Below are 14,142 nucleotides of genomic sequence, written 5' to 3'. Positions count from 1 at the left end.
TCCTATGCATCAAAGTAACTTTACACAATCCACTAGCTGCGCCCTCTAGTGGTCACTCACATTTATGTTATAACGGCCCTCTTCACATTATATTAGGGATGTCAGCAATGTGTAGTCGCTATCATTTACATCACCTCTGGGTTCTTTGCTACATTATATTTGTTAATTATGCCCTTTCCCGGTCACTCTCTGTAGTTAAGGAGTTTGAATTGTCATCATCATCATCATCATCATCATCAACATTTATTTATATAGCGCCAGAAAATTCCGTAGCGCTTTACAATTGGGAACAAACATTGATAAGACAATACTGGGTAATACAGACAGACAGAGAGGTAAGAGAACCCTGCTCACAAGCTTACAATCTATAGGACAATGGGAGTTAGAAACACAAGGGCATGTGCTACATCATATTGCACAATGGACCAGCTAGACTGCAAAGGTAAAAGTACTGAGTGTGCAGTGTGTGTGGCAATGTTGGTCAGAGGGTTGTTGTCTTGCGATAGCAGTGTAGAGGATGGTAATAGGGTAATCTAGGGAAATTAAGATGATGGTTGAGGAATCTCATAACCTTGTCTGAAGAGGGTTCTCAGTGGGTTTTCAGTGAATGCTTGAAGATTTGAAGACTAGAGGAAAATCTTACTGTGCGTGGGAGGGAATTCCACAAACTGGGTGCAGCCCGGAAAAAGTCCTGTAACCGAGAATGGGAGGATGTGATGAGAGTGGAGGAGAGACGTAGATCATGTGCAGAACGGAGGTGTCGAGTAGGGAGATATTTCGAGACAAGTGAGGAAATGTATGTCAGTGCAATTTTGTTGATGACCTTGAGAATTTTATATTGGATTCGTTGAAATACAGGCAGCCAATGGAGAGATTGACAGAGAAGCTCAGCAGAGGAATAACGGTTTGTAAGGAAAAACAATCTAGCCGCTGCGTGCAAAATAGATTGTAGGGGTTCAAGTCTGACCTTGGGAAGACCAGTAAGGAGGGAATTGCAATAGTCGATGCAGGAGATGATGAGTGCATGAATTAATGTTTTTGCGGTGTCTTGTGTCAGATATGTGCATATTCTGGAAATGTTCTTTAGGTGTATGTAACATGATTTAGATAAAGAGTTGATGTGGGGAATAAACGACAGTTGTGAATCAAGGATTACACCTAGGCAACGAGCTTGCGGGTGGGATTTATGGTTATGTTATCAACAGAAATAGAAATGTCAGGCAGGAAGCTTCTGTTTTTGGGGGGGAATATTATTAATTCAGTTTTTGAGAGATTGAGTTTCAGTTGGCGAGAAGACATCCAAAATGAAATGGAAGAAAGACAGTCAGTAACGCGAGACAACACAGATGGTGAAAGATCAGGAGAGGATAGATAAATTTGTGTATCATCCGCATAGAGATGATACTGAAATCCAAAGGAGCTTATTAGTTTTCCAAGAGAAGTGGTGTAGATAGAGAATAGCAGAGGACCTAGGACTGAGCCTTGTGGAACTCCAACTGATAAAGGAAGCGGAGCAGAGGTGGATCCAGAGAAAGTAACACTGAAAGAGCGATTAGATAGGTAGGATGAGAACCAGGATAGGACAGTGCCTTCAAGTCTAGGGATTGTAGCGTCTGTATGAGGAGAGAGTGGTCAACAGTGTCAAATACAACAGAGAGATCCAGGAGAATTAGAATTGTATTCTGAAGTGGAACTTTCTACTGCGAGTGTTAGCAGGAGAGAGGTAAAAGGACACAGGAGAGTTGGACGAAACGGGACAGATAGCCTTATATCACTTAATATATATTATATATTATTATACTATATATGATATAGTATACACATAATAAGCACTGCAGCACCTACATGTATGTTGTACAGATTCGGGCCAGAGGCAGGGAGCACCATATAGTAAAAAAGAGCCTGTATATTACAATCAGACAAGCACTCAGATTACACACATAAATACATTTATTAGATTAATCCATTTGAGCAACATTGTTCCTCAAATGTATTAACCTAATATGATTTTGTGCTCATTCTGAGTGTTATCCTGCTTGTAATATACAGGATCTATTTATATAAATATACGATCCTCTGCACTCACCAACGACATTATTAATGCTATTCAATATGAACTCTGTATTCAAAAACAGGGAATGTCAGTTCCACATAATGTAATACATGGTAAGATGTCCAACTCACACCTAACTCTGCCCTTTCTGGACAGTTCTTACACTAAATATAAACATACATCACTGTGCTAAACATATTATCACAATCATTGGAGATTTATATATGTGTGTTATGTCTAATTTTCTTATGGTGAATCATAACGAAATCAGAGATACTGCTGATACATAGAACAGATCTATCTGCTCACATCCTCTGCATAGACAATAGGTGAATCCTATTCAAAATTTCCATTTGTTGACATAACAGGATGTCAGAGACTGTGATGATCAAATTAGAAGATTTTGCCACCTGCTGAGGTCTAATTATAATTTTCCTTTGTAGTCAGTGACTTTAGGAATATTTATATCTTATTTACAAGTCAGGGAGGTTTACATGAGAAGCCGCTTTGATGAAAGAAAACACATTTTATGAGAACCTAATTTAAATATCACCTGGAGACAAACAGTCTGAGAATACTTTATTGTCATCTGGGAACAATTGAACAGAGATGGGGAGAAATGGCAAAATAATAATGTACATTTGTAATATATGTGTAAATATAATGATGAACATTTATAGCTTTTCAATTACACTGTATGAGTCATATGTAGGGACAGGAATAATTTAGTTCTCCCATAATCTTAAAATCCAAAATTTTTCCCCAAAAAGTTTCACGAACCAACAATTGAGATATATATATATATATATATATATATATATAATATAAATGTCTAGTGGCGTGTGTTAGTCTGTCTGTGTGTGTGTGAAAAAAAACAACCCATCTGCAGCGCCACCTGCTGGGCAGAGTTATACACTGACCTATATATTTCTTGAAGGAGAAGTGACAGTTGGGAGTGGTTGGTGGTTGCCGGGGGTGATAGTGGGGAGTTTTTAACACCTTAAGTAGCTTGATGTGACTAGAATGCATGGGTATCATGCACGGGTTACCTGACCTACTAAATTCTTAGTGTGTGTGGAAAAAAAACCTCAAAAAGGGCTGAAATTTGGTATACTGACATTATTGACGAGTTGAGGGGTCAAACTCATTTTCGTGAGGTAATTTTACCTCATGAACACACATGTGTACAGTGGCGGATCCAGGGGGGGTGCGATCGCTGCAATCGCCCACCCCTGGCAGGGGTTTGCTGCCGACGGCTGCACAGTATGTGCAGGTCCGTTTGGCAGTGACAGTGTGCTGCTGTGTTTTAAACACAATCAGAGCAGCCGGGCAGCACACTGTCCCTGCCTGTCACTGCCGAGCGGACCTGCACATACTGTGCAGCCCCCGGCAGCCTCAGAAGTCGGAAAGGGGCGGGGCCTAAATCGCCCCGCCCTAACATCCCCCCGGGGAACAAACATTTTCTAGATCCGCCCCTGCATGTGTAGCGGCGTGTGTTAGTGTGTGTGTGTGTCTGTGGAAAAAACTATTTTCTCAGAAAGGGCTCATCCGAATGACCTGAAATTTGGTATACTGACATTATTTGACAAAAAAATGCATGAGTATCATGCACGGGTTAACTTGTATATATATAAATAAATATGATAGAAAACATAGTTTAGCAATAAAATATATTCTTTAACAGTACTGTGGTGTAAAGTTATGTGTACAGTACTGCGGTATCATGTGTGTAATATATCTATATATTCTCTATCAGTACTGTGGTATCATGTGTGTAATATATCTATATATTCTCTATCAGTACTGTGGTATCATGTGTGTATTATATCTATATATTCTCTATCAGTACTGTGGTATCATGTGTGTAATATATCTATATATTCTCTATCAGTACTGTGGTATCATGTGTGTATTATATCTATATATTCTCTATCAGTACTGTGATATCATGTGTGTAATATATCTATATATTCTCTATCAGTACTGTGGTATCATGTGTGTAATATCTATATATTCTCTGTCAGTACTGTGGTATCATGTGTGTAATATATCTATATATTCTCTATCAGTACTGTGGTATCATGTGTGTAATATATCTATATATTCTCTATCAGTACTGTGGTATCATTTGTGTAATATATCTATATATTCTCTATCAGTACTGTGGTATCATGTGTGTAATATATCTATATATTCTCTATCAGTACTGTGGTATTTTGTAAAACATCACAGGATTCACACAGGAGAGAAATCATTTAAATGCTCTGAATGTAATAAGTGTTTTGCTAATAATTAAAATCCTGTTGCACATAGGAGATCTCACACAGGAGAGAAATTATTTATATGCTCTGAATGTAGCAAGTGTTTTTCCCAAAAGTCAGATCTTGCAAAACATCAGTAGATTCACACAGGAATGAAGGTGAGAAACCATTTAAATGGTCTGAATGTAGCAAGTGTTTAATTGAGAGGAAAGCACTTGTCACCAGAGGATTTATACATGAAAGTAGCCCTGAGGATCTGAATGTAGTATATGTATCATCATCATCGATTTATTTATATAGCGCCACTAATTCCAACAAGTTATCTCTATGAATCAAATAATATTTATACAGGGGATATATCATTTTTATATTTAAAATGTGGCAAGTGTTTTATATAACATCAAGGCCTTGTTAAATGTCAGAGAAGACTAGAGTGGTCTAACAAGGGGACTTGGGGCATTTTCCCTCTGGGATGGTCTAAGTGTTAAGAAATAAATCTGCAGTACACAATCACACAATGACAATAGGGCAGCTCTTGCAGAGCTCTGCATTATACTGCTGTCCTACTCATACATTACTTACTTGATATAGATAAGGAGACAAAAATGTCTCACTTTAAAACTTTGCCGTCCACTGATAGTCAGTATGGTGTAATTCCAGCATTTAGAGACACCACAGAGGTGCTGCAGAGACAAGCATAAGGGATTAGTCATTGTCCCTGAAATGTGCAGATGCAGAAAACGTTAAATATTGATAGATCATGTAAACAATATTATATTGGTGAGAATAATCAATACTATGCAGTGACTGGAAATATCAAAGGCAATGAGACTGGACTGTACAGTCAGAGGTGACGTTCTCTGTAAATGGGTAACTAGTTTATTTGTACAACTGAGTTGTACAATGCTGAATATGGATACTTGATGTTTTTTCTGTTTCATGCATTTAAAATGAAAATATACCCTGAGACCTCAGTACTGGACACTGTATATGTTACATTATTTCTTGCTAAAATTGTAATTTTGGGTATTATCCTTTCACCTGAGAATTTGTACAATTCTTCCTGCTTTTTACTATGCCAAAGTATGTGCATCCAATTCTGTATTTCCTGCCTTCTCTTTCTTTTTAATTTTAAGTATATTGTTACTATTACAGAAGGTCACAGTCTAATAACCTTGTTACTAATAAGTATTGTGACTGTTGTCATATTAAATTACATTTAATAACATTTTAAGATTTTCTTTATTTTAGTGAATTAAGTGTTATGTCTTAAATGATGTTCCCCACTCGCCATTAAAATATCTCCCAGTCTAATAACCATTTACCAATAAGCACTGTGACTAATTGTTGTCATAATAAATTACATTTAGTAACATTCTGGCTTTGTTCTCAGAATCATTTATGTCTCAAACAGTCTTTCTGTTTATAACGCTATGTTTTTGCAAGTAATGTTTCAGTGAGGTAAATTTGGATAAATTGTGTTTTGATTGTATTTTGGTGTGTTTGTGAGTAGCTGAAGGCTTCTTAAGAGTGTTAGCTCTGGTACCAATCCCTGGTGCTGGGAACAGTCTTGTTTTTTAAAAGTGAGTGTGAGATAGATGTTTGTAGTTTACTCATCTATAGATAGAGAGAAGAAGCATCCGCACCAAAGACAAATTCTGCACCACCTAGTGTATTATGTGTATAATCTATTTTTTTATATTTCCATGCACCTACATATACAATTTAATGTGTGGACTGATAACTCATCTCACATATATTTAATCTTCTCTAACTAAGAGCTGCTCCCCAGAATTTTTTTGGCCATGATACATAAAGAAAAAGGGGGAAAGATGCGAATCAGGGCACTGTTTAACAGACTAAGTTTGAAAAAAAAATATGTGCTTAATTTATTTCATTAAAAACATTTCATATCCTATGTGCTGGCCAATTAGTAAAGTTTGCAAGTGAAATATTAAATTATAATATGAATTTTTGGAAAGTGATTGGTGCTTTGTACACTAAATAAAATTGGTAAAAATATATCTCATTAGATCCTCGGCAATTTATTTTGTTAAACTGTTATTATATTTCTTCAAATTAATCTAACAATGTGATTCCACTTAAAATTAATTGTAGCAAAGTCTATAGAAGTTACTGCAGCACATAAATTATACTCCTGACACAGAGAGTCTGACCATAAGTCACAGGTGCCGGCATGATCATCAGTATCAGCGGACGGAGCTGGTGTCTGACCTGCAGTCAGTCTTTGCTGAAACACTGTTATCTTATGTAGCAGTGTGGAAAGTAACATCTTAGCTTCTGAATCTTACAAAGTTCATGGAGCATTTTGCTTTATCCACCGACACCCGGGTCAGCTGTCACTTGTAGCCAATGGTTATGACAGATGAAGAGCAGAGATATGAAGGTAATTGGGTACAGTGTGTACACCTGAATCGGCTGCTGATCGGGACTTCAGTCGTTTATACAATCGTTAGAGACAACTAATTGGTCTAAAGTTTTTGTAGTGTTTACCCATCTTAAGGGTGTTATCATTCTGGCGTAATTTAGATGAATATTATTAATAATCTGCCTTTACAAATCAGTTTATGTATATTTATATACTATTTGAACTAGTCATACATTTGGACACCATGTACCTGCAACATATTATGTTGTATGACTTTATATAACGTTGTTAAATATTTGTATCTTGTTCCCCTAACCATCACTTATCATTGCTGAGTACAACACATACATATCATCTCTCTCTTTATTAATTGCAGCGCTTGAGCAATATCTTTTTTACATTACTATATTTTATTATAGTTCATTTTTAAGAATGAACAATATTAAAATGAGTTACTGCAGATATCTAAAACAGGTCACTCTGCTGACACTCTCTGCCTAGACAATAGGTGAATACTTAACAATAGGTCCATTTGTTGACATAACAGGATGTCAGAGACTGCGAAGATCTAATTAGAATGCAAGATCCTGCCAAGGTCTAATTAGAATTTTCCCATGTAGCAAGTGGCCTTAGGAATGTTTATACCTCATTTACATGTCAATGGGATTTACATGAGAGACCTGGAGACAAACAGTCTGAGAACCTTCTGGTCATCCCGAGAACTATTGAAGAGAGATGGGGAGGAATGACTATAAATAGGCAGTATCAGCCCAGTGTTAGTGAGTTGGTGGCTGGAGAGCTGGAAGGATGGAACAGTAAGAATGATCAGGAGGGAAAGAGATAGAAGGAGAAATCTTCAGAGTAAGATAATTATATTATAAATAAGAATATACTGATATACACACAAACATTTATAGGTATTATGTTATAGATATTTTATTGTACACATGGGATGTGTTTTTGTATTAACAATGTTTATATAGTTATTATTGCAATCTAACAGCAGTATACACAAATATTAGGGGATACTATGTTGTAGATATTGTATTGTTATAAATGTGTTTTACCGTAAACTTATAAGCAAAATTTTGTTGTACAATTAAGATCAAAGTCCAAATACTTTCATGAGCAAACAATTGTATACATGATACTGAATTTAGTGTGGCAATATTTCTATCTTTAACAATATATTTATATATGTGTGTGCGTATATATAATCACACTTTAAAAAGCACCAATCTTAGAGCTACACTATGATATTCCTTACATTTTTTTTATAAGCACAACATAACTTTTCCTAAGAGATTCTATAGCCAAATACTTGCAGAGGAGAACAGATATGTCAGATAAGATTTATATCTAATTTCCTTTGGTGCACGGATATTTTTTAGAGCACATCACTGTTTATTTAAATTTGTTTGCTATTCTTGCACTGTTTTGTGCTTTTTCTTGTGTGATTCTTTGAAGATATATACCTGGAACAGGTGTCAAGGAAAGAGCAGCCTATTGTATAGTGTTTATTTATTTGATATTTATTTGTTTATCACTAATATTGGGTAATCACTTAGTGTCACAAAATTTGTTCTTGTGAGTATATGTAGATATGCACTTAGTGGTCACTTTATTATATACACCTTACTAGTACTGGACAGGACCACCCTATAAGTTGCTGCCACATGATCTACTAAATATATATTTAAATTACTCCAGAGTGCTTAATTTTTATCACTTTTTTTTCTTTCTTGTACTTGTTGTGAATTTTACTCACGTGAGCAACACCTACATCTAAATATGTACACTGTTAATAATAGTAAGTCAGTGGCAAGTCTATTATCTCCTTTGTGGATATATCACAACTTTCTTGTCTTGTGTGAGTGTACAGATAGGACTTCACAGTTTTCTATTAAGTATGTATGTTTCTGTCTCAATGTACACAAAAATTAACACAATGGTCAATGTCCGAGTCATAGTTGTTAGAGTATAAAAAAAAATTGTATTCCATGTCCAATATAACATGACTATTGTTAAACTAGTTTCATTAATATAATGATTAGGCTGCTAAATTTTAGCTTTCTTTTTGCTTACAGGTGAATTAATGAGCAGGATTCCCATTAATAACAGAAGACATCTTGGAAAGGTCCTTGTTCTCTGAGCATCTGAGTGTACCAAAAAAACTCACCTACAAGTCATATATACTAGAGTGATCAATTCTTCTGTATAGCAGTTAACTTCACTTCTGAATAGGAGAACCTTTCTACAACTAATTTGTTGTAAAACACATGATGAATCTAAAAGAAGAGAAGCCCTATCTGTGCTCTGAATGTGACAAAACATTTTCATGTAAATCAAACCTTATTGTTCATCAGAGGATTCACACAGGAGAGAAACCATTTAAATGTTCTGAATGTAGCAAGTGTTTTACCCACATGTCAACTCTTGTTGAACATCAGAGGACTCACACAGGAGAGAAGCCATTTAAATGCTTTGAATGTAGCAAGTGTTTTAGCCACAGAGGAAGTCTTGTACGACATCAGATGATTCACAATGGAGAAAAACCATTTAAATGTTCTGAATGTAGCAAGTGTTTTACCCAGAAATCAAGCCTGGATAAACATCAGAGGATTCACACAGGAGAGAAACCATTTAAATGCCCTGAATGTAGCAAATGTTTTACCCTGAAAACAAATCTTGTAAAACATCAGATGATTCACACAGGGCAGAAGCCATTTAAATGCTTTGAATGTAGCAAGTGTTTTAGCCACAGAGGAAGTCTTGTACGACATCAGATGATTCACAATGGAGAGAAACCATTTAAATGTTCTGAATGTAGCAAGTGTTTTACCCAGAAATCAAGTCTGGATAAACATCAGAGGATTCACACAGGAGAGAAACCATTTAAATGCCCTGAATGTAGCAAGTGTTTTAGCCACAGAGGAAGTCTTGTACGACATCAGATGATTCACAATGGAGAGAAACCATTTAAATGTTCTGAATGTAGCAAGTGTTTTACCCAGAAATCAAGCCTGGATAAACATCAGAGGATTCACACAGGAGAGAAACCATTTAAATGCCCTGAATGTAGCAAATGTTTTACCCTGAAAACAAATCTTGTAAAACATCAGATGATTCACACAGGGCAGAAGCCATTTAAATGCTTTGAATGTAGCAAGTGTTTTAGCCACAGAGGAAGTCTTGTACGACATCAGATGATTCACAATGGAGAGAAACCATTTAAATGTTCTGAATGTAGCAAGTGTTTTACCCAGAAATCAAGCCTGGATAAACATCAGAGGATTCACACAGGAGAGAAACCATTTAAATGCCCTGAATGTAGCAAATGTTTTACCCTGAAAACAAATCTTGTAAAACATCAGAGGATTCACACAGGGCAGAAGCCATTTAAATGCTTTGAATGTAACAAGTGTTTTATCCAGAAATCGCATCTTGTTAGACATCAGAGGATTCACACAGGATATAAACCATAAAAGACTAGAGCAGTCTGGTTATTGGACTTGGGGACATCTTTCCACCTGGCATGTTACTCCTGATATGAACTAAAGCTCTATATAACTAAATCTAGATAATAATGACGTGTCAGCCCTTGTTAATCTCTGTAATATACGGCTGTTCTGCTCATGCAAGTGCTGGGAGCTGAGTCTCAGCAGCTCTTCTCAGTACTATTGATCTATTGATCTATGTTATAGCCTCTACATTCTTTCCCTCATACTTTTCTATTACTGCCTTATCTCCCTCTGTTATAACAATTATGTACTCAGAAAGAATTATTTGGCAAATGTTGAATGTAAAATACTGGCTGCTGTATCCTATAACAACCAATCAGATCATCACATTTGCTGGTTTTATGACACTGGACTGTTAATAGTTGATTTTTGGTTGCTATGGGTTACAGCACATCCTAGTTCTTCACACCATGTTATTAAATAATTCCCGGAAGGACATATTGTTTCCCAGGGTACCATCAAAAGTATTTTTTTATACTCTATAGTGATTGTCATCAGACAGCACTGACCTGTATATAGACTGAAGGACCATGTTCACACAATATCTGTAATTACCATTTATGTTACTTGCAGCTGTTTCTATCACACTGATGTTTAATAAAATCTGACATTGATAAATGTGGAGATTCTGTTTTTGATTGTGGAACTATTATCTATATTCAGTAGTATTGAGCACTGTACACTCTTCTACATTATAGATGATGTAACCAGGGGTGATAATTAGGTGATCATCCATGCTGACAGTATGACAACCAATAATGAAAACACAGCAAAGAACACATTAGTAACATACAGCAAATGTATTGGCTATCTGTTTTTTTGCCTAAACTGAAATATAAACACAGGGTCGGATTCATCAGGGAACATAAATGCCGATTTTTTGCGTATAAACCGCTAACTTAATCTGCACATGCCCAGAACTGGACCATTCACAACTAAACGCAGCAATGTACAAAGAACATTTACTATAGGTTACGATTTCTTGGAGGGAACGGGGCAGGGAATGAGTGTGCTCCTTATTTTATTATTATTTTTACAGTAAGTGCCAAACACGTGTCAAGCTTTGGGAATCTCTCAGGTACTTGATTTTCAGCTGCATCTCTTGCTCCAGCTACAGGACTAGTTTTAGTCCTGATTACTAGTGATGACAGTCTCGTATGCATGATATAACATGTGTTTGTAATCAGGAGGAACTGTAAAAGTGTATTTTATGATTAGTAGACATTAAAAACATCCTAATAAATGAATTTCATTTGGGGAAAAAAATAAAAATACACTTTTTAATTTTTTTTTTATCATTAATGCCTATATTATTAGCAGGTGACATTAATTGAATAGGTCTTTCAGATCGGTTAATTGTTGCACTCGAGAGTCTGCAGAGCCGATTACTGGGAACTTTAAATTAAAGCGCACATTGCTTTCAGTTTGCATGACTTGATGAATCAGGCACATAATCATACTGACAATCAGCAATTGCTGAGTAAAAGAAAACATACCTAGTATTCCCTGCTAGCTGCTGTCTTTCCTTGTCTCCGGTCATCCAGAGCGACAACAACTCACTGTGTAAAGGTGGCTAATGAGGTAAACTTAACACACATTTATCCATTATATATATATATATATATACATATCCATCAGCTCTAATACCCTCAGACCACCTCCAGGGCATCGCATAAAATTACTGCCCTACTTGAGCTGCATTATTTGCATAAAAAAATAATAATTATTCTGTACCCAACACTCCCATATAGCAATGGCCATTATGGATAACCTTCCCATAAATCGTTCCAATTTTATGGACACGTTATGAGGGATTTTCTTATCGTTTCATTTCATTAACGTCCCACAACATTACTGAATGTGGTTGGATTAATCACTGCTTCTAATTTGATCTTTAGCTCTCGAAATTGAAGCCTCCATCACAGACTTATTTCATTTTAATACTTCTGACGACATTCCTCATCTTCATCATCATTGTTTATATATAGTTCACCACAGATACCATAGTGCTGGACAATCAGCTTACAAATATGATGTTCATCTTACAGATATGAGAAATGTGAATATAATAAACTTTTTAACATATACATAAATACATTTAAGTATAACAACATGTACATGGATACTCATGAGCTGGCATACGGCTAGTATGGATACAAGTATGAGTTCCATGTGTGAGAGTGAACAAACAGCAGAAGACTTTGCCATATCAAAGTCATGTGAGATTGACATACATGAGGTTTAGGGAATAAAGGACTCCTCCTATGATAGCTTACATTCTAGAGAGAGGGAGTAATGAGAGACAGTTGATGCAGGTAGGACATGAGTAAATGAGGTCGACAGAGGAAATAGTTGGAGTGGACATGATGGTCTAGGAGGGAGTGTGATAGGCAAGCTTGCAGAGATGAGTTTTGAAAGGAATTCCATTGGTTGGAAGCAGATTGGAAGAAGTCTTAGAGATGGGAGTGGAAAAAGGTTTAAAGAGCGAGAGAGAGTGGAAGGTCAGAAGTAGAGCTCTGTGGTTGAGCTGAGGTCTATCTCTTGATGTGGTCAGAGATGTTTGGAGGGGAAGAGTTTATCATGACAATCGGTTCTTACCACCAGGGATACTCTGAGAAGTACACAAAGCTACATTTGAGGTCTCTCACAAGGACAGCATCAATGCCCTAGAACAATTTCAACCTTAAAAATGTCAAATTTAGGGAACCAAATTAGATCACTGCTCATCCAGTCCTTCTCATGACCTATTTTTAACAGACGTTAACCTTAAAAATACACAGTAGCACTTCTATGATAAAGCAGTCCAAGCTTACTCCTTGTGAGTCAACAAGCTTAGATAAAAGAACGTTGCAGAAACTTGGATTCATCAAATTCCAACGAGGCATATTTACTGATCTCATAAAATAATCTTTGAATTTTGAGACTTTTATTCGTCGCTGTACAATTTACCTGTAATATGGATATTAGTAGTCACCTTGGCTTTATGTGTCTTATATAAAAGTATTATACTTCCACTGTGACACAATCCTCCAGCTGCACCCTCTAGTGGTCACTCACATTTATGTCATAATGACACTCTTCACATTATATGAGGGTTGTCAGCTACTTTTGGTTGCTTTCATATGCTTCACTTATGGGTTCTTTGCTCTGTTAGATTTGCCATTTATGCCCTTTCATGGCCACTCTGTTTCTAAAATTATTATTATCCTTTATTTATGAGGCACCACAGGGGTTCTGTAGTGTTGCTACATTTGGACTATGTTTGGGTGAGGGGGATAGAAAAGCAAATTTTTTGGAAACACAAATATGATGGTGCTGGCAGCAAAATACTGCAAGGCAGTGCTCTTGGGTAAGCTATTACTTTTTTAGCTCTCCCTCTGTGTAGTACATGATGTTTTCATTGCAAACCATATAAAAATCAATATATATAACATGTTCACCAACATTGCACATAAAAACATCTAACACCATTGTTTATCCCCCCAAACAGACTACACGCACCTGCTTGTTCTTCAGGGGCACAATCCCTCACAGAAGGTGGAGGAGTAGACGTTGGATTCGGAGCGGAGTTTCTTACAGGCGAATCTAGATGTATTAGAAAAAGCATAAAAAGCATAAAAAAGTATTTTGCAGCGACAATCATTTGAAATATATACAGTATATTTGAAAAATGTTTTTGGAAAAAACAAATAAATTTTTATAAAAAGTCACGTGTACTTGCATAACTGTTAGAGGACAAATTGCAAATAACTCACCAGCTGGTTGGCCAAATGAAGGTGCATCTGTATCCTGCACATTGACCCCCTCTACAATTTCCCGGGGCATATATCTCCCACAGCTTCTCCTCATATGTAGTGTATTCCACACAAAGTGGGGGATCCACCACCTGCTCGTCTTGCTGCCTTCCTTTCCTCAGCC

At 36.5% G+C, this 14,142-nt stretch overlaps 1 protein-coding gene across 1 annotated transcript; it reads left to right on the top strand.

The window, feature by feature from the left end:
* Window positions 1-8,985: 8,985 nt before the first annotated feature.
* LOC142149654 (uncharacterized) lies at window positions 8,986-10,188 on the top strand. The gene has a single exon (XM_075204970.1). It carries the CDS (start codon window positions 8,986-8,988, stop codon window positions 10,186-10,188), a length of 1,203 nt encoding a protein of 400 aa, XP_075061071.1.
* The last annotated feature ends 3,954 nt before the right edge of the window (window positions 10,189-14,142 follow it).

This window comes from Mixophyes fleayi, chromosome 4, assembly GCF_038048845.1.
Source record: "Mixophyes fleayi isolate aMixFle1 chromosome 4, aMixFle1.hap1, whole genome shotgun sequence".
Classification (NCBI taxonomy): domain Eukaryota; kingdom Metazoa; phylum Chordata; class Amphibia; order Anura; family Limnodynastidae; genus Mixophyes; species Mixophyes fleayi.
The sequence above is the reverse complement of the archived record's forward strand: the minus strand, read 5'-3'. Positions and strand labels throughout refer to the sequence as shown.

Coding starts and splice junctions, on each gene's coding strand:
- LOC142149654 (XM_075204970.1), top strand. CDS start 8,986: ATGAATCTAAAAGAAGAGAAGCCCTATCTGTGCTCTGAATGTGACAAA.